Genomic DNA, 25989 nt, shown 5'->3' on the forward strand with positions numbered 1-25989 from the left:
AGATTAAATTCTGGAACTATAGGGGAAGAACAGATTCCACATGAGAGCCATCTCTGTATGATGTCATGTCTGCTTTCAGGCAAAGAGTAGAAAAAGAAAGAATAACTTATAGAGTTATTTCTCATAAGATCACCCTGCTTCATCATGCCTGAGCATTTAGCCTAAAACATTTCTGTGTTCTAGTCTGGAGGCCTGCAACTCACCCTCAGTGACTTCTGGGTGTAGCTGAACAAGTTCCCTGCAGAACTCAGAGGGGGCTGAAAACATCTCCACTTGTGTTTAAGGTCTTTTCCCCTTTTTCCCCTTTCCCATCTACTCTGGCTTAAAACTGATTAATTTAAAAGCCGAGGCCCTGTTGCTATCAGTTTCAACACTGCACCTTCCCCAGGACCCACACTAAGAGAAGGTGCTCACACTTCTCACAAATCCTCATGAGAGACCAGTATGCAGGGATATGAGCAACTTATGTTTGGGGGAGGCCAGCCATGTCATTAAAATTGGCTTTACTTTTTGCTTTCATTTTGTTTATGTACATTAGCAAAATGTCTGACCTGCTAAGTTACTAAAGCTTGGTTCTTCAGGCTTTTTTTTCAGGCACCAAGTCATGGACAGCCCCCCAGAACATCGCCGTTTCTTCTTCCTTCTCTCTTCCTCCCACTGCAGGTATTCTGCAACTGCATACCATATCTGAACAGCTATAATTAAAACAGAGTTCTTTTTGGGGTACAAAAAACATGATCAAAACTTTTGTCTAAATTTTTATCAAGTGTACTTCTCTTTACTGTACACAATATACATTACGGAATATTATTTTTCTTCTTTGATCTATGTTCTGTTCTGAAAAGTTTCAAATTTTCATCAATGTTGACTGCATTTCTAAGCTATTTTAGCACTTACCTAGCAGAGGTTCCAGTCCTAGTTCTTTATGACCATTGTCTTCATTCTCAAGAAAACATCCAGACTGTAACTTATCGAGTGACCTCATCTCTGTAGTCCTTTTGGGTACGTGATGATGACTAGCTTTAAATGAGAACACATTAATTATGAAATTAACTCACTTTAAATGGGCTGAGTGGATTTGTTCATGAATATTTACAGTTAGACCTCATCTAAAATATTTCAACCCTATAAGTCAACCTGTTGCTGGCATAGCATGTGCAGAAATGTGCTAGATTTTCAAATGGAATCTATTTATTACTTACTTCATAGAGCTGATTGCTGATTTGTCAGTCTCTCAGCATCTGGACATAGTCTCCCATGCTTGGCCCCGGTTTTTCCATACCTCTGACTCCTGATGGGTTTAGGTATCTCTCCTAGTTTGTTCCACCTCTTTCAAAATATTTTGTAGGAAGAATGCAGCATCTCTCTCTCTCTTTCTCTCTCTCAGCAAATTATTAGATTGAACCATGAATGAAATTGCTACTGTAGATCTAATCATTAACATCTCAGAACCTTAGTTTCTTCAGCTATAAAGTGAATATAGCAATACCTTTTTAATACAATTTTCTGAAAATTAGTCTGAACAATCTTGGTGCGTGATTGGCACATAATAGGACAACTGGGTGGACAGATGGATGGATATAAATGTTTGTCTTTGTGGCGTGCAGTAAAAATGATCAAATGATTGTCACAAAATTCGAATGGTCTTTCTTAAAATACATTTTCAGTCTGGGCAGAATTCACTTAGGAGATGCTGGGGGCACAAGACAGATGTGGACTTCCAGACATCAGGAGCAGAGGTCTGGCTGTGGCCTGACAGAGAGTCCCCAGCAGAGAGCAGCTGCTTCTCATATGGGCAGCTCCAGAACTGGCAAGTTCAGGAATTTGTGCATTTAACAATGATAACGATTCTCCCTGGCAAAAAGAGGAGGCTAGCTAGTTTAAAAAAACAAACAGAAAAATAGAGACAAGGCTAGTTGGAAAGAGATTAGAATTTGTTCTTTTAAAATAAATTGTTGTAAGTAAATAAATAATTCTTTGCTTTCCTGTATACATATAACATGGCTGAATCTACTTCCCCAAAGTTGAATTAGTCTGCTATTTAGTCTCCCATAAATCATTAACTTTACATAACTTTTCTAATGAAAGGCTGTAACTTTTTAATTCTCTCCTAATCAAGGGAATTAAATGGCAATATGTAGCAATAAAAGTCTAGGTAGGTGCCTTTCATTTGTCCCCCTAAAGGTTCAAAGATAAAAGCTCATTAGGTGACATTGCTCGCCTTTAACAGGATTAACATTGTTACAAAGCTGGGTGGAACCACCACTTGGTAACTTTTAAGCTTTCCCCCAGTTTTTGTCCCATTGTGATCACTTTCACCTGGCTTTGACACCAGGCAGCTAATTATAATCACCAAAGGAGACAGAAGACAACCACATTCTTGGACCTGCCTCACAAAAATGACGCAAGTATTTTATTCTACAGCAGTAGGATCCGTCGTCGTCGGCAGCCGTCCGTCTCGAGAGACGATGGTGTAGCTTCTTAAGAGTCTATCTGCACCGCCGAGAATGGCTGTGCAGTCCGACTCGGGAGTGACACGGTATCTGTCTCCTCCCGTGTTGAATCGACATCTTGCGATGACGCTGGAGTGTCCTCTTCAGTGAAGCTGAAGCTACAGAGCCTGGGCAGGGTGATATGGAGGGTCTGCTGTTGCCCAGTAGGATCATCAAGGGGAAAACAGCTTGTTCTCATGCTGAATTCTGACAATGACAGGATCACTACTAACCGCGTGGGCAACAAGGTTCCTTTTTCACAGCCCTTAGAATTTCTCTCACCAAGTGTTTTTTCAAAAAGATATATGATTTCAGTGACCTAAGTGTGATTTGTTATTAATTATGGCTAAACCTATACAAGTAGCATTAGTAGATACTCCTCATTAAAGATAGCCCACACTTGAACTGCTTGTAAAGGGAAATCCCAGGGCACAGACTTGTTCTGGGAACTGCTGCTGCATCCAGAAGTGCACATGTTCTCTCCATGTGACACTTATGATATGGGGACACCTATTCACTTTGAGAATCTCAGAAATGAAGATGCTTAAAACTATTTTGCATGTTTATATTCCCCCATTTCAAGAATAATTTTAGCATAGAGTCTATTACCAGTTTGTAAATATTCTTGCAAATTCAATCAAAAACTTCAAAACTGTAAAGTGAGGTGCATGGTTAAGTTTCAGTTTTCTCTGCACCATCCAGCAGACCTTTCTGCTCTTTGAAATATCTTCTGCCTGTCTGGAATCCTCTCCTGCCCTGCCATTTATCTCATCCAGAGACATCACCAAAGCTGTGTCAGGGACTTTCTGTACAGGCTCCAGGGCTGTGAAGTCTCTCTTTGCCCTCCAGCCTGTGTGCCTGACTGTCAGACCCACCTCCCTACCTCATCAGTCTAGCTTCCCTCCTCTGGAGCCTTCATGCATCCCTAATGCCAACGTCAGGCCTAGACTTCTATACCTCGCACCCCTATTTCCTGGGAGCACTGGTTCTCCTATTTTTTTATGCATACCTTCTTGGGAAATGCCCCCTAATGCTTCTCTCTGGCCTCCACCATCATTCCTTACCCTGCATGTGTAGATTCCACCCAGCCTAGGAGCCATGCTTCAGGGAGGACCCACTCCACAAAATCCCCAACCACACCAAAGGCTATTGCTGGCTCCTTTTCTACAATACATAGTGCATTTATCTGCACAATTCAGAACTCTTGAGAAGAGGATCCGGTGAGTCATGTCACAGCAGTTGTAAGTTAGAAGAGGATAGGGACCATGTCTTACAGTCTCCGTGAACTCAAAAAAATTTACCCCTAATTAAGGATATGTGGGTGTTTAAAAAAAAATCCTCTCGTATACGCACTCCCTTTGATCCTCTGGGTTCAAGTAGAATACATACTGGGACTGGCTATTCCCAGTGATGTGAGTACGGGACATTTCATGAAAGCACTGAGGCCCACTCTCTTCATATGACTGAGAGGAAGTCTAAAAGGTAAGAGCAGTAAAGAAGTACAAAGGGCAAGGAGAAAGAAGCGTGAGGGCACTGAGCATGCCTTGAAGATGCAAAATCAGCAGTGGCCACACCATCCCCCAGGACTTGCAGAAGCCTTCCTAAAATGAGTGGGGTGAAACTCAGTACTCCATGGAAGTTGCCATGGCTTGGATTTGCCTGCCCTGGATTCTGCCCGCACAGACCTCCATCTCTGTGACTTCCTAGAGAGCCACTTCCTAAATGAGGAGGTCAAACTCATCAGGAAGACAGGCAACCACCTAAACCTGCTGGCCAGCCCCTAGGCTAAGCTGGGTAAGTACCTTTAAAAGGCTCACCCTCAGACACAACTAGGAGTCTTTGGAGCCCAGAAGCCTTTGAGAGGACCCCCTGCAGCCCCCTGGTGTCAGGCTTCTGCCTGAGCCTGTCCCTACAACCACTAGGCAGCCTTGTAATCACCCTGGAGCCCTCTCCCGTGCTGCGAATCAGATCAAATGGAAACAATAAAGCTTTTTCTAGCAAAAAAGGGGAAAGAAAGTATAAAGGGAAGTTCTAAAGTGATATTTCTTTTTTATTTTTTTAATGATTTTATTTACTCTTAAGGAGAGGGGAAGGGACGGGAAGGAGAAAAAAGGAAGAGAAACATCAATGTGTGGTTGCCTCTCGCAAGCCCCCAACTGGGGACCTGGCCCACAACCCAGGCATGTGCCCTGACCGGGAATCAAACCAGCAACCCTTTGGTTCATAGGCTGGCACTCAATCCACTGAGCCACACCAGACAGGGCTAATGTGACATTTCTAAGTAGTTGTGGAAGTAGGTGAAAACAGGAGGAAACATCAGTTTACAAAGTAAATCACCATTATTCTTGATCAGGTTCAGAATCTACTGTAGACTAGTCTCTAGTCTTCCTGTCTTAGTTTCTAATTAAGAAAAACATATTCCCTGAAATATTCCCCCATCTGTTGGAGGAAGTGATTTCAGGCCATGGAACAAGGGGATGATGTGGTGACTTTCCCATGAAGGGCAGACCTCAGTGGTTCAACTTCATGAAGTGCAATGAACTGACCACTGAATGGGCAGGAAGCTATTGATCAGCCCCCTGCTCCAAGCCTACCAGTCCTTCTGTCCTGTGATGCCAGGCTCCTCACACCCCAGTTCTCCTTTGCCAGTTACTCTTTGGTAGGGTCCACTGATGGGGTGCTGCTGGGGTCACAAACAGCATCATTCCCCCTCACTGCAGTGTGGTCCTACAAATCAACCCTGAACTCCCTTTCCCGGATGACAGGTGAACTTCTCTGAGGCAAGCTGCCTGCCTGGAGTCATGTGGTGTGAACTCAGTGGAGTCAGCATCTGAACTCAGGGTTGACTTTGACTGTGCTGTCACAATGACCCTGGAATATCTGGCTTCTGTTTCTAGTCCCTCTTTTACTCAGTCATTGCACGGATGACTTTACTCTCTTCCATGTTTTTTAATAACACCAAGATGCACATAATTAAAAATAAAGATTTTCCAGAAGCTTTATTACTCTTGGAAGATAGCAGTTGAATAACAATCCTTACTGCCTCTCACTGTTTTGATTGTGAAGCGAAAGCTAAATGGGTCTTACAATGAAAGCTCTGTTGTTCTTCAGTGTTGAAGCATGTCATGACTTCAAAATCACTATCCAATAGTGCTAAATCATTCTCTCATCAAAAATATCCATTCTAAATAATTAATAAAACTTTAGAATTCTGTGCTCGTTATCTTCAGAATGTGACCAGAAATAAGCACAGGAAGATCAAATTTGCTGAAGTGGGCTTAATTAAATTTCCCAATCCCTGATGTATAATTGAAAGGATTGAATTAATATAGTTTATTACTCTAAATTCTGGCTTCTTATGTGAACCAGATAGATAATTCATCTAGGATGTCATCATTTATGCCAGATTAGCTATAAAAGTTACCACTTTATTTTATGCTATTCTTGGGAGAGAGAAGGATCTAATTTGTCTATCTTCATCCTTCTTGTCAGCACCAAACAACAGTATTTGTGAATTAACTTAGCATGAACAATGCCAGCTCTTAACTAAAATAATATTCAAATTAAATTGATATAGCATAAGAGAGTAGAAGACACCAGGATTTGGAACAAATTGGCCTGGGCTTGAGTTTGAGCCCCAGTCATTACTAGCTGGGTGCTGTCAGAAGGATCATTTCTGCTTCCTGTCTCTGCTTTATCATCTGTTGTTTGAGGTTTCCAAGAGAATCCAGTGGGTTCCTGGCTATGAAGGGGCAGATCATTATGTCAGCACTGGGTCGGTGGTTCTTATTTATTCCATAAAGATTGTATCTTTTATTCTAAGTGACATATTGTTCCAACAGAACTGAAGCTAATTACAATGTAAACTCTCCATAATGTGTTTTCGAATCCTCCCCAAATACTATTACACTCTCTGCTGCTGGACTTAGTCTAAGAGTTGAGGAGAAAAATACGTACTTTTCTTACACCTAAAGGAAGAATAATGATACATAGGAGGCGCTCAGTAAATAGCTAGATGGATGGACAGGCAGATGGATGGATTGGTGGGTGGCAGGAAAAAGAACCTGGGCTTTCTGGTGAGGTTGGGCTACCTCATGGAGATCATATCTGGCCTCCTGTCTGGGAACCTGTGATACAGTTGTGCTTCATATTTGAATTGTGAGGAACATCTTCAACTCTCTTTAAGTAAGATACAAAATCTCTCCAAAGGACATTTTCCTCATCTGGGCCATGTCTTACACCATTAATATAAAACTTCTGATTTAATAGAACTGCTTTTGATGTACTAATAAAAGGCATACCTAATTCAATTTTTCTGTTTTTCCAAAAGTAAGTGTCTTAATTTGCAAGAAAATGATTTGATTATAATTTTAAGTAATACTGCAGTTATATTTTTAGTCCTAAGATATCGGGTGGACTCTAAGTGTGGAAAGTCCCAGAGAATTGTGTGAGTTGGGAATTTTATATTTAACAGCATTCAGAGTTGTTTCTGTTATAATATAACAAATATATTTTAATCAGAATAAATGGGATCTCTGACAGGGAATTTTGCATGTAAAATATAAAGGCAGGCAGTTTTTATTTAAAGTGTAATGTGGAATAATCCAAGAAAAAAAAAGACATATAAAATCAAGATGTAAATACCCATCATTTTCATTTATACATTTTGTTTTTAAAGTTTATGGTTATCATGAGAGAATTTCTAATTCTGATCTTTGTTCTCACTGGGACAGCCTTGTTTCTTTATTCCCTTCTGCATTACTCTCAAAAGTGGAAAATTTCTAGATACTCAAAGGTACCTATTGAAATGTAGTATAGTTGTTGAATTTGTTGTCCAAATGTCAGACTCAAATGGGACTGAATATCTGCTCTGAAGCTGATGACAAATATTCCTCAAATACAAAAGCATCCCCCCCAAAAAAAAAATTCCCTTTCTTCCCTCCCAGTCCACCCTGAGCCAGGTTTAGCCATAGCTCAGGGAGAAAATTGCTTTCCTGTAAGTGACAACCTGTGGGGTCATTGGTGTGACGTCATCTAGTATCAGGTTGAAAGCCATGGCAGACACCGCAGCAGGTACATTGACACCAGGAGCACCAACACATGAAGGGTGCACATGGCCGCCCTGCACTGTGGTCCAGGGTTCCAGACCCCAGGGGATGGGGATCTCAGCACGTGGATGAGCCTGCCAGGGGGAGTGTAATTAAGGAATGAGGTACAGAGAGAAAGAGACCTCATGAGTTGATAAAGGGACTAGATGTGTCCATGCTGCAGAAGTCCACCCTGAAACAGAAGAAATACGCTCCAGCGGTATTTAGTGAAATAGTTGTGCCCATCCCTTCTCTAGCCCACAGGAATTTCTCCCACCAACATGTTATAGCTAGCAGTACTTGAAATGTAAGCATTGCGATTTATTTGGTGGGAGAAGAGATTTTTCAAAACACAGGTTTTTGTCCGGAAGTTGTTGGATAATAGAGTCTGAATTAGAGGGGGTGGGAGGAGGACATGCATTTCTTCACGTTCCCTTAAAAGCACAAGCGAGTGAGCGGAACTGGGCTTTCTATTAGTTGTGGCTACACCGGTCTTTTCCGGGGAGAATTCTTATGCTGAGTGGCAGTGCCGTGGCTGAGACGGGGCTCCGAAGTCAGGCTGCTGGGGCTTGGGACCAGGCCCTGGCACTTACCATCTCAGGAACCTGAAGCAAAATGCCTCTGCCCTCTGCTCTTCGGTGTTCTCCTCTAGAAAAAATAATAATAGTATAAAGCATATAAGGCAGTTGTGAAGATTAAATGAGATATGGCCTGGAAAACACCTAGCACAATGCTTGGTACACAGAAAGCACTGGATTATTTTAGTTGGATCACTGTCTAAATATAACCTGCAATTGTTGCCCAAGGCTAGCTACACTCAGGAGATGGTGGTTTGATTTATTTGCTGCAGACAACTCACCGAAGACTGTCAGAACAAGGAATTTTCCCTTGGTTGGGGTGCATTTGTAAAAGGACACCCCATACAGCACTTTACACCAAGCATTGCTGGTTGTCTCTGCAATTATGCAGCAACCATGCTTGAACCTCACACTGGATTGTTCTCTAAGACCTCTGGTTTCATTATAAGGAGTTTCCCTTCACTGGAAGCTGGGGTAGCACAGGGACCCATGACCACTTTGTGGGGTCCTTGGCCCAGGGCACTTCAGCTGGGGACTCACTGGGAAACAAGTTGTTTCTCTGCCCCTTTTGTTGGAGGGCATTGCAAGGGAATCTGGTCCACTCAAGCTGTTAGACCATCATCAAGACAAATTGTTTTTAACAGAACTACATATATATTTTTTTCTTTGTATAGCCTAGAACTAAGATTAGCAGAGACCATACAACCCCACAGTTGAGTCCCTTGTGACACCAGTCATTCTAACAGCTTCTGAGAATTTTTGTGCCAACCATGAAAGCAAAACATAAAAATTTCCCACTACATTATTTAAGTTACTTTTTTAATGCTTCATACTCATCACTTTTGTTTAAACCTAACAATGACCCAGTGCTGGGAGAGATGTAAGAGGAGTAAAAGATGCATTCTTGCCCTCCAGCTGCTCAAAACCACTTTCCCCATCACAGCATTAATGAGACTGGTGTTCTCTGTGCTCCTCTGGCCATTTTGGTTTGCACAGGGCCCTTCTCTGCTGACAGGCTGGCCCTGCCTACAAACTGAGCAGCTCCTCAGAGCGCTGCATCCACGCTCTCCCTGCTCTGTCCTACTCAGTGTGCACTGACTCTCGCTTCTGCCGAAGTGTGCCATTTATATCACCCACTTTCTTATTGCCAAAAATCAGCTGCTGTAACATTAAATGGCAAGCGTGGTGTTTCTGCTTCTGATCATGCAGAAGCTTTGTATTATTAGAATTCCCCCAAATTTCCAGTTAGGGTGCAGTGATTATGCAGTATATATATATTTTTCCCTTTAACTGATTAGTCTGTGGGTGTATTGAGTTTCAAGTGTGGGTCAGCAGCAATAGTTTTTACTCAGGTGTGCTATGACACTATTTCACCACCTAGATCACAGTCAGAACAAGCCAGAGGAGGCCACTTGGCACCCTTCACATGAGCTGCTTTCCTAGTTTCTAGGTCACTTGCATTTGGTAAGCCCCTAACTTTTCTTGGAGTTTTTTGTCATCTGATAATTTGCTATTAAGATGAGCATCTTTCTGGAAAATTCAGATGCTGTTAAGCCTTTATAAAAATATTTTCTCTTTTTAGATATATTCATATTTATTATTTTTAAATATACATTAAAAAAACTTAAATATAACTTAAACTTTATAAACATGGTAAAAAGGAATATTTTCCCAAAATCATTTTCAGAAATGAAAAATCAGCAAAAGCTATACAAAGCTTGGTGCAAATCCTTTAATTCTGCCATTCCTGAGCCCAGTCTGACTTCATCGAGGCCCCCTGGGTTAAGAATATTTCAAGAAAGTGGGAACCAGAATATCTGCCCAAGAAGGTTATTTTTCTTGATAATTTTGTTCTCATAATTTGTCATATATCATCATGAATCTATTTTATTTTTAGAATCCATCTAAATATAAAATAATTCATAGGCCATATGGAATTGACTTTTGCCACCAAAGTGAGAGTGGTTGAGTAAATATTGGATGACTCAGTTCAGATTACATTGTACTAATACCTGTAATGTATGTTTTTAATAAAAACTTTCCTCTTACAGTCATCAATGATAAAGTTCGAGTTTAAAATCCATGTGTACTGCTGTTTGTCTGCCCTTTTTGTACCCTGTCACAAAGAGGATTCAAGACGTTTGGCGACAGTTCCGCATTTCTAGTTTTTCCATTTAATTGTAACTTCATGAATATTAAATGCCAACAAAATGTCAGCAATGTTCTAAAGTTGAGAGTACATTTTTTAGCTCCTAACATACCATACCTTAATGATGAATGAAAATCTGTGAAAGAAACAATTCCAGTAACATTGACTCCCTTCCTTCCAGAAATCAAGATATTGGCATAAGCGTGGCAGAACTGTTAGGCTTTCTATTGTTCATATTGATTCATTACTTGTTGGGTCATTTTCATCAGCGAAGCAGCCTATAGAATCTTTGCTCACTCATTTGGCATTACGTTTTCTAGATGTGAAGTAGGCTGAATGACTGATTCTCTTGACACTTACTTACATTTTTACTGATGTGAAGCAATGGAGTGACAGTGTTGCAGGGCCCTTTCTCACTTGATGATTTACAGAAAGTGAGATGTACTAGGAGAATTGGAGAAGATAGAAATGGAAAATGCTGTAATTAAGTGTGTGCTCCTTCAAAAAAATCCCCTGGGAAGAACTGATTTGAACATTTCTAGTAAAATATAGATCTACTCCATCATACCCTTGGAGCATCTCAGATTCTGATATGGACCTTCTTCTTTCTGTTCCCTGGGCCAGAAGGACATGGGGATATGAGCACAGACCTCCAAAAGTCTGTAATCTAATAACCTCATGAAAATCTGTTTTGGTTTCTTTTCCCCATTGCCATTTACTCTTATTTCCTCAGAATTATTCTTAAACTTCGTTATAGGGGTATGGTATATTCTTCTCTCTTAGCAGTAGTGGACTGTTTTCCTCTCCAGGAGTATCATTAGGGTTTGAAACCTAATCTAATATCTTATACCTCCATGTGTTTAAATTTCCTTTTCCCAAACATTCATTTTATTTGGTTACATTGTTAAGTAGAATCATCCTCTACCCATTACCAGGCTGTGACATTTACTTTGATTCATTTATTTGGGGTCTTAAACAGTCCCGGAACTTAAATTTACATTATATTGAAAGACAAAATCTTTGTACAAATGATGTATGGCTGTAGGTTGTAACTGGCATCTATCCCTGACTTGATTATTATGGAATTTTAGCCATTTGTTTAGGATTATTAGATGACAACACATCCTACCTATGGAGTATCCCACTGGGAGGCAGATACCAGGGAAGAGGTTAAGGACACAGAAGTACATCACAGCCAAGGCCTGTCCTTCGAGAAATGCTTCTCCCAGGGCCCTGTGATGTGGCTCTCACCCAGGATCCCTCTTCCATCTCCCTTTCCTGCTCTTTGACTTCTGCCCACCTCTGAAGTGGGCAGGAGAGCGTTCCCAGCATTGTATTCTCCCCTTTCCTCCTCCAGGATGATCTTCAAGCCTCTGACTCATAGCTCTTTATCTCCAGCCCAGGACTCTGCTGAGGCACCATCATCACCTCCCCTGTATTTGTCCACCGACATTCCTGTAAGTGCATCAAACTCAGTCATGCCTCCTCTCTTCAGCTTCCTCTCCGTTAGCATCTGCACACTTTATTTTGCTACCTCCACCCTAATCCCTGGAGTTTCATCATACCTTCTCCCTCTCACCAAGAGTGAGCACCCTCCTGCCCCCTGGGTCTGCCCCCCAGAGCAGCCCTGCAGTCTGACACCGCCTCTTCAGGCCCCTGTCACCACTCCTCTCTCTCTTCTCACTTTTCTTTTTCTTCCTCTCGTTTCTCTTCCTGTACCCTCTCCCTTCCAGGCCCTTTCACACATGTCCTTCCCTCACCTCCTCGTTAACTCTCAAGTACAGATTAGGTCGTTCTGTTTTTGTTTTAAATTTTTCAGTGATTCCCAGGTGCTGTAGACCTACTTTGCATCTCCTACCATGACAGGCCCCCTTTGCTGTCTGGCTTAGACCAATTTCCACTCACAGAGAATTACATCACCCTTTAGATTTGTTCCACTCATGGGGTTACTTACCACCTTGCATGTGCTGGGTTTGTTTCTGTTTTTCCAGATAATTTGTGGGTGCTGTGAGGGACAACACTGTCTTTTTCATCTTGTTCTCTCTAGTTCCTAGTACAGTCCCTGGCACATGGTCTGCTCCTCTTTGGGTGTCTTCCAAGAATAAATGATCCATCCACAGTTCCTGAAGGGCTTTACACTCTGCCAGGCCACCTTTCCAGTTGTTCAGGGGTGTGGTCAGTGAGACCTTTTCATGAGAAGATCTTCCTCAGGATTCATAGATTCATAGTGTACTGTACACCAATAAACATTTGGCAAGAGTGGGGTGAAGGCGGGGAGTGGGGACAATTTTTCATTGAGGTATAATTCACATACCATTAAATTCACCCTTTCACTTGTGTAATACAATGGTTTTTCCTATATTCACCAGATTGTGCAACCATCACCATCATCCAATTCCAGAACATTTTCATCACCCCAAAAAGAAACCCCACACCCATTAATAATCACTCCTTATTCCACTTGACCCCAGCCCCTGGCAATCAGTAATTTCTTTTCTGCCAGAATAAATAAAATAAAATAAAACCCATAGAGGTGTTTTTATTCTGGACATTTATATAAATGGAGTCACACAATATGTGGCCTTGTATGATTGGCTTCTTTCACTTAGCATAATGTTTTTAAGGTTTATGTTGTAGCATGTTTAGTATTTCATTCCTTTTTATGGCTGAATTATATTTCAGCCTATGCATATACCACATTTATTTATTCATCAGTCTGTGAACGTTTTGTTTTCCACTTTTTGGCTATTATGAATGATGCTGCTAATGAACATGTGCATACAAGTTTTTGTGTGAACATATATTTTCATTTCTCTAGGAGCAGGTTTGCTGGATCATATGTTTTAACTTTTTTGAGGAACTACCAAACTGTTTTCCTCACTGGCTACACCATTTTAACTTTCTGCCATCAAAGTATGAGAATTTCAATTTCTCCACATCCTCACCAATACTTATTGTTCTTCATTTTGTTAAAATTTTTGTTGTTGTTGGTCCATCTTTATCCTTTGATGATAACCATTCTAGTGGGTATGAGGTAGTCTCATGGTGATTTTGATTTCCATTTCCCTGTTACCTAATGGTGTTGGGCATCTTGTCATGTGTTGGTCATATGGATATTTTTGGAGAAATGTTTATTCAAATCATTTGCCCATTTTTAAATTGGGTTGTCCTTTTATTACTGAGTTATGAGTTTTTTATATATTTTGTATATGAGACTCTTATCAGGGGTCTTATTATTTGCAAATATGTATTTTCCCTCATTCTTTGAATTGTCTCTTCACTTTCTTGATAGAGCCCTTTGACGTATAAAATATTTTATTTTTGATGAAGTCTAATTTTCCTATTTTTTCTTTGGTTGCTTGAGCTTTTGGTGTCATATCTAAGATCAGTGGGCATTTTAAAACTTTTTCCTTTGATCACTGTTCAAATAATTCCCCCCAAAAATGAAAAGGTCTTATCATCTGCTGCATCCTCTAATCCAAAAGCTACTGGTAGTGGGAACAACAGAAGATAATCAGCTCATTAATGTCCTAGTTTTGTAAAATATTCTTAGCTGTTTCCTCTCTGAGCTCAGCTGGGTGGAGGGAGATTGGGGGCAGAGAGGGATTGAGCAAAAAGGAAAAAGGGCTCATGGACATGGACAACAGTGTGGTGATTGCTGTGAGGAGGGGTGTGTAAGGGGAGTAAATGGCAATGGGAAAAAATACAATAAAGATTCAGTCTAAATAAATAAATAAAATGTATATATGGATATATTTTAAGCATTCCTCGATCCGCAGCTGCCTTAAGCAGTCTCGTTTTCACCAGGTTTCTGTGAGACCAGTTCCTATCCATGTGTGAGAAATGGGCTCATTCTCTTGTCTGTAATGCCTTGTTCTCTACTTCACCAAAGGATGGCTGTTTCTCCCCTGCCTCTGCTCCACTTCCTCTTCCCTCTTAGTCAAGCGCAATACCCAACATGACCCTTTCTCTGTCAAGACTATTTTCAGAGGTTCATTTCAGATCTTCAGATAACCTTGTTACCTTTTTTCCTTCCCCAAAATATATGTCATTCATTTCTGGAAACAAATAAAGAATAAGAATAAAATATTAAGACATTGTACAAGCCTATTGATTGAATATATAGATGCAACTCAGCATTACCTCTTTAAAACTCAAGGATGTTCCAGACTCTTCTTAGTGTTGCAAGATGTTCAAAGAGAGATCTAAAAACTTAAGATCATATGCTCCCTTGCCTCAAACCATTCAGGCCTCCAATGACCCAGCCACAGTCAATCTTTCAACTGCATCTCCTGCCCACTCTTGCCATCCTTGGCTTCAGTCACCTTTCACCTGCTGAAATACCCTAAGCTCCTTCCAGCTCCTGCCTTTCTGTGCCTGAAGAGCTCTTACCCCCTCACTACCCACATCCCCATTGATTTAATCCCTTTCCCGCCACTTTAGAAACTTCCATGCCTTTCTCGACCCCTCTTTCCTACCCGGCACTAATGCAAGGACAATCTGCCTTATTTGGGGAACTTGTCCCTGCTAGAATGCAGGTTTGACAAGGGTGGGGGCAACATCTGTCTCATTCCCCAGATGCATGCCCATCACCAAGCACAGATGGGCACTCGGGACATATTGATTGAGTGGATGCACACTTAGTGAAAGCGCACTTGCTGTTTAATAATGGCAGAGTCACTTGAAATTAATTTTTAGGAGCAGAGTAGGATAGTGTATAGAGATCATGCACATAGGCTATATGTGTAGTATTTTGAGTCTAGTTCAGCCCATTTTGTCATTCATAGTGGATGGTAATTCTAACAAAAGTATTTTTGTCTAAAAAACATATTTTGACTGAAGCAGTACCCCCACCCCCATGAATGGCCTCTGTGTCCATGTTTGACTTGAGCTCTTTAAAAGCCACCTGTCAAAGTTTCTATGACTTTCTGAAAATTGGAACTCTAATATTTTAGTCTATTTCCAAAACTAAGATCCTAAAAATAGCACTGCCTGTTTTCTGCCTTCTCAGTGTCTGAACCAAGTGGACTTTTCTATTGCCATTATCTCTAATAAGTAAACTTAGACGTGTTGTATCCACCTTGGGCTTGAAGAAGCTTATTCTGCCCTGCCAGTGCATGGAGAAAGATCCATTTGGTTAGTGCTAGTTGCAGTTCTCACCAGATTGTTTATTTTTGTTACAAAATATTTTATACATACTAGAAAAATATAACATTTATATAAGTTCTAAAGAATAATGAAACAATTCCCTGTAGAGACTGGCCCTATCTGTACTAACCAATATATTTGAGACCCTCCCTTGTGCCACCTCCTCCTCCTCACCCCAGAAATAATCCTGGTTATAGTTTCATTGCGTGTGTGTATATCCCTAGGCAATATGTTTCACTGTGTCTGTTTTTAAAATTTATGTAAGTAGAATTTCACTGTACTTGTTCTTCAATGACTTGCTTTTTTTTGTTGAATGTTGTTTTAAGTTCCATCCATACAAATACATATACCTGTAGTTTATTTTTCACTGCTGTATAGTATTCTACTTTGTGGCCTCATTTGTCAGTAGAAGTTAAAAATGATTTTTTTCTTTTTGCTGTTGTCAGTAGAATATTATAATTATTCTTACATGCGGAATTTCTGGGCCATGGAATATACACATCTGCCCTTTCCTGAATAATGTCAAATTGCCTTCTGGAGAAGTTGGGTCAATTACCTCCCACCAGCAGGCATTGAGAGTTACTGTGCCCCACGTCATCTCTGACACTTGGCATTATTAGATTTTTTGTCTCGCCAGTCTAGTATATACAAAATTGTATCTCACTGTGGCTCTGATAATCCCTGATTATTAATTATGTTGAGTATCTTAAAGTCCATTCATAGTATATCTTCTGGAAATGTTTATGACTTTTGCCCATCTTTCTAGTAGATTATTTGGGTTTTTATTGATTTATAGGGGTTCTTTATATATTCTGAAAACTATTTTTTGTCAGTCGTGTTATAGATGCCTTTTACCACTTTGTGCCTTGTAGCTTTACCTTCTTTATACTTTGGTGATAGTAGCTCTTAATCTGAATGCACCCAGATGTACTAATCTTCTCTCTTATGGTTCAATGTTTTTGTTTCTTATTAATTATTGCACATCCCAGGGTCATAGTGTGCTCCATGGTTTCCTCTAGAAGTTTTGTATCAATTCTTTGTTTTTATCTCTGCAGAATTTTACTTCAAATCGAAAACTCCCTAATGTCTTTTTACAACTTGCCTTTGCCTAGAATATATCCAGCAGTATCATAGCACAAAGCCATGGGCACAAATTCTAGGTATTCATAAGTTATGGAGCATGGATGATGTAAGGGTGAACCTGACTCATAGAGTGTCCTCAAGGATTATAATAAACCAAATAGCAGTGCCCCCCCCCAAAATATGTCCACATCCTAATCTTAGAATCTATAAATATTAATGTATTGAGTAAGGATCCTTGCGAATATAAATTAAGGATCTTGAGATTAGAAGAGTATCCTGGATTGTCAAGGTGAGCCTAAGTCCAATGACAAGTGTCCTTGTAAGAGACACACAGAGAAAAGGAGGAGGCAGTAAACCATGGAGGCAAGAATAGGAGTGAGGCAGCCACAGCCCAAGAATGCAAACAGCCAACTAGAACGGAAAGAAGCAAGAACAGACCCTCCATTACAGCCTCTGGAGGAAGTAAGGCCATGCTGACACCTTGATTTTAGACTTCTGGCCTCTTAGAACTGTGAGAGAATAAATTTCTGTTGTGTTAGGATACCCAATTTGTGGTAATTTACAATAGCCAAAAAACTGATACAAGGATGCTTAAGATGAGATGGCCATGCATGGTAAAACTATAGGCAAAGGTTCTGTTTTCTCTACCCTGGTATACGTAAGGGATGGAACAAACATGGCACCAAAACCTGGGAGTCCTATGACTTACCGGAGGGGCACAGGGTTGGCAGAAGCCTCCAAAGGAGTGCTGAAATGTGGCTCCCTCTCCTTGCAGATCGTTGCTGTGAGAAGTAGAGTCTGCATTGACAAGAATGTGTGTCCAACAATAAGGGGCTACATGAGTTAAGAAGGAAAACCACGATGTGTACAGAAACTGCTACAAAACACTCACATACTAACACATCAGGAGGCAGTCCCCTCCCAGGCTGCTTTGTCCATCTGAGTACGGTGTCCACTCTTGGGAAGTTTGGAGAAGGTCTACACAAGAAGGGCTTCAAGAGTAAAAAATATATGTATACATACAATTTGCATTATAGATTCTTTCAAGCAGTTCTCTTTTTCCTTGATTAAAAGGTATTATTCCAAGATAGAAGTTTAAAAGTACTAAGTGAGCACTCAACAAACACATAGCCTGAATGAGTAAAAAGAAATTAAAATGAAATAATTGTTATTTTCATGAATTTATAAAGTCAGCATGGTCTGTGATTATAGATTCAGCTTAAAGCTATGTACTCAAGTCTAAGTTGCAGGTAGATTTTTATACCCATGTATATTTAAATCAATTGATTTATCCTCATTTGGAGTTTAGCTCCCAACCTTGCATGAAATCTTAAATTTAATTCCATGTATTCCAGAATTCTAGATATTAGCTGAAAGCAGTAAAGGTAAGAAGACCTGGGTTCTAGTCCCAATTGAACCACTGAGTAACTGTGACTCCAGCAAACCACTTGAGCTTTTTGAGCTTCCATTTCCTCGTTGGAAACATGGAGACCACAGGACTCGCCCCAGTTCATGAGGCTTCAGTGTAATAAGGAGGCTTGCTTATGCAGAGCCTGACACAGACATTCCCTTTAGCTTATCCTCTACGTTCTTTCTGTAAACAGACCCATAAGCCCACATAAAAGGGGTGGGAGGAGCAGGCAATCCACATTTATCATGCTTCTCTTGTGTGCTGGAACCTGGGTTGATACTTCATATGATTCTTTTTAATCCTCCCAGCAGCCCGGAGAGCAGATGTCAATGTCCCTGCTTTACATATAAGACAACCGAGGCTGGGGGGTCAGAGCAGCTGAGGGACAGGACTGGAATTTAGACCAGACCTGTCTTTCTCCAAAGAGCAAGCTCCTTCATGTAATGCTGCTGCTGCTGCTGCCATTTCTAAAAATTAAAACAAATTATAATCAGAATAAAGTTGGGAGCTTGGGTTTGGATTCTGAGGCTCTTGTAACCCAGCAGAGTATGTATCAGAGTCTCAGAAAGTTCTCTTGGAAGTTTTGTTAAAATGTAGCCAGTGAAGACAGATGACCTCTTCATTCAAATAGAGGAATTTTGATACTTGATAAAAATTCTTACGTGATATGTACACAGAATGGATCATTAAAGAAACTCAGAAATAACCAGAAATCAAGATGGGTTTCTAGTTAGTAAGTTGAATGTTCTCTGAATTGAGTTAGTTAAAGGGGAAATTGCTCTTTAAGAAAGTACTAGATCCTGGTTGCTGTGACTCAGTGGATTGAGCATCGGTCTGCAAGCCAGGTGTCACTGGTTCAATTCCCAGTCAGGGCACATGACTAGGTTGCACGTCAGGTCCCCAGTTGGGGGCGCGAGTGAGAGGCAACCACACAGTGATGTTTCTCTCCCTCTCTTTCTCCTTTCCCCTCTCTCTAAAAATAAAAAATAAACAAATAAATAAATTATTTAAAAGAAAGTACTATATGTGGTTTTTAATGTGATAGTAATTCAGAACAGAATTTAAGTTTCACATGCTAGTGGTCTTTTTTAAGAGAATAAAGGGCAATGATTAATATTGAAATAGGAATTGGATTTGTGACCAAGTGCCCCTTTAGTCACCTGCTTTCACTGCCATCAACTGCCCAGCATTGTTCCAGCATCCAGTTTACCTCTTAACCTCTTACATGTGAGAAGATCCTTATAAGCTTTCTGATATCTAAGTTACAGGTGCCTTTTTTTTTTTTTCCAGGTGCCTTTTTTAATAGAAAGCAACCAGCTTGGAAGTCCTAAGGATGTTAGGTAAGAAGATGTCAAGTGATACTGCTCCTAAGTACCCTTGCTAGTAGTTTCACTAATAAATTCAGTTAAGATCCCAAAGCTACATTTTTAAAAGCTTCTAAAAGAAAGGATTTTTGGCACCCATGAGCTCCCATGGCTATCTCTAAACACTACCAGACTTGGGGTGATGTTTGTTTTCCCTTTGTCATGGCGTTTACATGCCCTGGCTTGAGCCATGAGTGAAAATGCATTTGATGATCTCCTGGTCTCATCCCAGTCCCTAGTGAATGTTTGTGTAGATGACAACACCCAGTTTAGTGCTGTTAATGCTCCTGCAGCAGCACGGGACCAGCCTGGGGGTCGGGGAGTGTGTGCTGCATGTGACAGTTAGGGGCATAAATGGTGAGATCAGAAGGCTTCTACAAAGTAAACATTTGCTAGTTATCCAGTTCCAGAAGGACCTTTTTGTGCTGTCTCCCATAGTGCCTTACGGTAAGACTCAGACCATAAATATTCATTGAATCCGATAATCTCACAACTTGACCATTACCCTCTGGAACTCTAATGCTGGACTCACTCTTAGGAGCCCAGATCTCTCAGCCTTGACAAGGACACGCTTATGAGAATCAGATAATGTCTTGCAGGATGAGGATGACAGGCTGCTGCCTGGGGTCAATTTATATGGTATTATACATAGCATCCCTTTGTAGGTTTAACATGAGCTTGATTAACATAGCAGACACTCTTCCCAATAGCGTATTTAGCAAAATGCATTCGCATTTCTATTTTGTTCACCATTGTCCTGAGCACTGTATGGATGTGTTGGACGCAGTGGGGCCTTTCAGGAAGCAGCAGGATGATTCTAGGCAGAGCATGACAGGTCTTTAGAGGAATACACCTGCTCTAACCCAAGCCCACAAGCAAACTGTGGACTGAAAAGAGGCTCCATGAATTGAGCATTGACAGTGAGCCACGGCTGTCCGAAGGCTCAGGTGGTTGTCAGCCATAAGTTTAGCTTAGCTCTTTGAGTAATTTGTCACGCCTCACTCAGCTCCTGCTGGGCCAGCACGCGCCAGCTTAGTGTCAGAGTGCCTGTTCACCAGACGGCCACTCAGGCCTAACATCCTGCTGTTCGTGCAGACCAGCGGCTTGCTGGGACCATGCGTGGAGGGCCAAGCTGTGGCAACAGCCAAGTGTTCTGCAGAATAGGCATGCTCCTAATGAAATGTGAATGGCATCAGTGGGTCCCGCTAGAATTGGGCCTGAGCAGGCGTCTCTTGCTGAGGAAGTCTGACAGCCTGTTCGTTAGTTAAGATGAGTCACCAGGAGCCCAGCCTGCAGCTGAGAAGCCAGTTCGGGCTCCTGCTGCCCAGGCCTCGGACTGTTATGGCCGTCTATACAAAAGATCATAAATCATCAAGGGGCCACTTTTGAAATCTTGAAACTCATTTTCATTTTTTAAAGTTGCATAGAGTAAGCCTAAGAAAAAATTCTGGAATAGTGCTGCCCAGTAGCTCTTTACACAATGACGGGCATCTTCTGCCTGCCATCCAGTATGGTAACCCCAGGCCATAGCTGGCTCTTGGGTTCTTGAAATAAAGCTTATAGGACAGAGGAACTGAATTTCTATTTCTTTTATTTTAGTTAATTTAAATTTAAATTTAGATAGCCACATTTGACTTGTGGCTACACAGCCCTAGGATGCCTCTGGTCTCCTCATGGTGTGAAAATCTTCCTCTGAATATAACTGAAGGAGAAAAAGGAAGAATAACCTGCACTGAAAAATCAGTGTGCATATTTTGCCAAAAGAAAACAAAAATATTTTCCAATTTGAAAGCACATGCTCTATCAAAAGCTAATTAAAAGGGCATAATTGTCACAACTTACATCATTAAAGAGGCCGTTTTGAAAATATAGTGAGAAATGCTAGAATTACTTTTGTTCTTCTGGCACTACAGATAATAAACTGATGATGATCCACATTCCCTATGTTTCTGGAAAATTAGCATGATTTTTGAAATAACTACAACACATCGTTTCACTTTGGTATTAATGATACAGAAGAGGGAAATGAGACATCATGCCAACTTCCCCAAGTGTTAATTCATAGTCATACATGTGGTGGCTCCATCCACTGTCAAATTGTTCTGATGCTATCCTGTTATTGGAAGCACATGATTTACCTTCTGAGGAAACAGAAGCCACACACAAAGGGGAAGATTTGCTTTCTGCCCTGTGAAAGGTGGCCACACACAGGAGGTCCTATTAAGACAGCTGGAAAGTTGCTTCGGCATGTTACGCTTATAAGTTTTATTGGTGACTGGTTTTTGATTGCACATTTGAATGGGTGTCTTCCAGACTGCAGTTTTAATTAAAAGGCAGCAGTCTTTTTTTCTTTTTTTAATTATTGCCTTGTGCACTCTCTGCTAGGTTCCACAACTTACTAGTTCCTATTTTTCTGATGCTTGTAGCCTTTCTTGGCTTTCGGCTCAGATGACCCTTCAGAGCTTACCTCCTGGCCTTTCCTATTCCCAGTAACATGCATTTGCTTATTTTTAAAAGTGTGTACCACCATCTTATCACTGATTCTTGCTTTAAGTATCAAATAATTTTGTCAGTAGGCTGAAAATAACATTTTATCAATGACCTAGGAAAGGAAGATCCAGTGTTGTCCCACAGTTGTCAGTGAAAAGAGATGCTGTCATAGTTATTTGTGATTGGCAAGATTTGGAGGCAGCCCAAGTGTCCATCAGTAGATAAGTAGATTAAAAGGTTGTGGTACATTTATACAATGGAATACTACTCAGCCATAAAAAAGAAGGAAATCTTACCTTTTGTGACAGCATGGATGGACCTGGAGAGCACTTTGCTAAGTGAAATAAGCCAGTCAGAGAAAGACAAGTACCATGATTTCATTCATATGTGGAATCTAATGAACAAGATGAACTAAAACACAAAATATGGGCAGACACATAGGTAGAGAGTAGGCTGACAGCTGTTGGGAGGGGTGGAGAGACTGAGCAAAAATAAAAGAGTGAGAGAAAAGAAACTCATGGACACGAACAACAGTATGGTGATTGCTGGGGGACCAAGGGTGGAGGGATGAGGAGGGATAAATGATGATGGACAGAGACTTGACTTCAGATGGTGAACACACAATACAATGTACAGATGATGTGTTGTAGAATTTTGCACCTGAAACCGGTGTGATTTTGTTAACCAGTGTTACCCCAATAAGTTCAATAAAAAGGGGGAAAAAGATGCTGTCATAATCAGTGTCTCCATTTTTGTTTGTTTGAGTCAGTCTTAATGATCTTTTGATTTGATCTGTAACTGTGTATACATGTTTTTTGTCAATACTAGTGTTGGATTCAGTTAGAATCTAAGAGAAACTTAGGTCTCAAAATCAGAATCTTGTTATTAATCATGACTAATATCTAATTTTCTGACAGATGCTAACGAACTTGCAAGGTAATTTCCTCCATGCAAAATGTAAAACAAAGTAAACTGTGTCATTGTTATGTGTGTCATTCTGCACATGCACTTGTTTCCTTAACCGATTACCGCAGCTATGAAGAGCGAGCTCTGTATCTCGAAGCAATAATTCAGAACCACCGTGAAGTAATGACATTTGAGGATTTTGCAGCCCAAGTCTTTTCTCCATCTCCAAGCTACTCCCTCAGTGGAACGGGTGAGTGTCTACGTTATTCTTCCCTCACACTCTTAAGACGCACTCAAGCAGCAGATGTACACCTGTTTTTCACAGATAAATGCTTGCAAATTTAAGAAGAGCATTCTCCCTCTGAATCAACTAATGAATATCAAAAGGAATGTGACATTCATTTTAATTTGTTTTGTATCCGAGCTGTTCACTCAGTTCTTTTCTTCAGCTATACTGTTAACCTCCAAATCTAGCAAGGTTAATGAACTTTTTCTCAGTAATGTGCTCTGGTTCATTTAGGAGTGTGGGTTTCTTGCTGAGCTGGGAATATGTTGTTTAAAAGCGATGCCTGAATCAGTGCTTACTTATCAAAAAAAGAGTTCCTCACAGTTGAAGCCGTTGATACTAATGCTAAATGGGGATTATGCTGCCCAGATACTCGGGTCAGGGATTAATGCAGGAGAAATGGAAGGACAGAGTCCCAGGCCTGTCATTACAGTAGTGCAGCATGTGAGCTTTCTCCCTGGAGCGTGGCCCGTGTCACAAGGACCAGCCGCCAACCAGAGCAGCACCTAGTGTGGAACCTATTTGGATACTGGTATACAGTCATTTTCATTTATTAGGCTAATGGAAAATTTCAGAAATTTTCATGACTGTTCTTGTTTTTAGGTTTAACTCTTTTTATATTAACAATTTTGGGGGGGGAAATGTGTACTGCCACTTAAATTGATTTTATGATTACTGGGAGGTTTTGTTTTCAAAGAATAGAATTACTGTACTTATAAATTTCTGCATGTAATTATAGATTAATTGCCTTTCAGAAAACAAATGGGATATTTGGTCAACGCATGTTGAAATTCTCAATGAAGGGCTTCCTTCTTCCACTAGTGTAGACAAAACTGTTAGAGTGCTTAACAGATTTCTAACCTGTGTCAGTTGTGTCTGAACACCACCTTACTTGTCCTATTCTGACTTCTTAACAAATATCTTACACACAAAGTGAAAAAAATTAAATTCAGTGAAATAAATCACTTCCAAATAAAATCAGCCATGCATCATTGTTTAACATCGCTGGCTTCAATCCTTGCCTCTCTCAGCTTTGTTGGGAGATAAGCGGGAAAGGCTTGCACTTGCACAGGGAGCCGGGAGCAGGAGGCAGAAGGCCTGGGAGATAAGCAAGCTGGCCTTGGTACCAGAGCTGCACAATTTACATAATCACACCTCTGCTTCCTGGTGAGGCGTCAAGAAACACAGGGATGGCCTCTATTGATCTTTGTTGAACTGGAATACTAAATAACATGAGAAAAGCTTATACCTTAAAGCTTTGATTAACATTTGCTACATTAAAAAAGGTAGAACAGCTGTGAATTGAATTCTTTTATACACTCTGCCAACATTCTATCTAAAACAAAACAAAAAAATATATATCAGTTTCAAGGGAAATGAAGATTTCATATCCAGTCTAGGCAGAGGTATAAAATTGTTTCCAACATTTGGTGAAAGCACATGAAAGATCTATAGCAAAGCTAATTTTTTTAAAGATCTCATTTTGCTTTTTACACCCTCATGTTTTGCGGCTTGAAATTTTTCAGTGCTTTTTATTTGTTTGTTTTTTAAAGATTTTATTTATTTATCAGAGAGAAGGAAAGGGAGGGAGAAAGAGAGGGAGAGAAACATCGATTGGTTGCCTCTTACATGTCCCCAGCTGGGGACCTGGCCTGCAATCTAGGTATGTGCCCTGATTAGGAATCGAACCAGTGACCTTTTGGTTCACAGGTTTATAGGCTGGTGCTTAATCCACTGAGCCACAGCATCCAGGGCTCTTTTGTTTTTTTAACTCTTGAGGAAGTTTTCTATTTCCTAAAATTAAAGAAATTAAATAATAACTAGATGTTTACATTCATCAACTCAACTGTTACATTTTTAAGGTTCTTGATTATTGAAACAAATATTGATGAACTTTATGTTCTAGGTATATTTTAGCCTCTATATAAATTCATTTGATTTTTTAAAAAATGTTATGATTAAATCAATTCAAATAAGTCAGTGTGTAGATAACATCTTAAGTGAGACTATAGGAGTAATTTGGGTTTTTTAAGACCTGCAGTTTGGACATGACTGCTGACATAAGCTTCTCCAAGAACATTGCATTCGCCAATGTCACTCAACAGATGAAGATTCTGACAACTCCAAAGGGTGGGCATTGAAACCTGTACAAAAGGACATGAAACCAAAGATAGGTTATCAAGACAAACGCTGGTCCTTTCTCTTTTCAAGTTATTAACATCAGTGTCACATTTCATAATGTTTGGGGTTTAGGGTATTCAGTGTGAAGTGATAAAATTTTATATAGATATATCACACCAATCCATGAATGCAATTTAAGTCTGGGCGTAATGTTCTCTTTTAGTGCTTTGCATATCTGCCCACCACAATGATTAAAAAGGAGGAACTACAAATGAGTTTGATTTGAACTGAAACTTGGGAGCAGTGTAGTGAGGATAGAGCACTTCTGTACCATGTATAAGCACATTTTCAGTACCATATCCCCTTCCCGTATACATGCCAATTTTGCTTTTGAGGAATCCCTACCCCTATCTATTACCACTTTTAGAGATGAAAACACTTTTCACTTATTCACAGTGTTTTTTATTAACTTGGAGCAAGTATAATCAAACCCAGATAAGCCAACCTGCTTAAACTAAGAAATTGAGGTGAAGTCTGCTCTTCCCACTAATAAGCCAACTGGAAAAATTGACCCCAGTGAGTGGCTTAAGCTCTCACAGTTTACTTAGGACCCAATCAGACCATCCTGACCAAAGTGTCCTCAAAGCCAGGCCTTGGGCTCCTGCTCACATGCATATGCACAATCTGAGGAATTAGGGGTGCTCAGATTTTCTTTGTATCCTTGCTCTAAGGGTCTCTGTTGTTAACATAGAGGGAGAATAACCTGAATGCAAATCATTTCACACTAGATTTGTAGCAGCAAGCAGCCCATTTCTAAAAGGAAGTACTCTATTCTCAGCCTTTAAGTTTGTACTATAAGTAAGAGCTGTGCTGA

At 40.5% G+C, this 25989-nt stretch overlaps 1 protein-coding gene across 1 annotated transcript in view; it reads left to right on the forward strand.

The window, feature by feature from the left end:
• Positions 1-25071, forward strand: part of RALGAPA2 (Ral GTPase activating protein catalytic subunit alpha 2) — a 401573-nt gene extending 376502 nt beyond the window's left edge. Inside the window, exons 38-39 of the mRNA XM_090285992.1 lie at positions 22837-22958; positions 25028-25071. Of these exons, the coding sequence (XP_090142118.1) occupies positions 22837-22958; positions 25028-25053 (148 nt within the window). The 3' untranslated portion in view covers positions 25054-25071. The remainder of the gene's footprint in view (positions 1-22836; positions 22959-25027) is intronic.
• Positions 25072-25989: the final 918 nt, after the last annotated feature.

This window comes from Furipterus horrens, unplaced genomic scaffold (assembly GCF_987537825.1).
Source record: "Furipterus horrens unplaced genomic scaffold, mFurHor1.1.pri manual_scaffold_8, whole genome shotgun sequence".
NCBI classification, from domain to species: Eukaryota; Metazoa; Chordata; class Mammalia; order Chiroptera; family Furipteridae; genus Furipterus; species Furipterus horrens.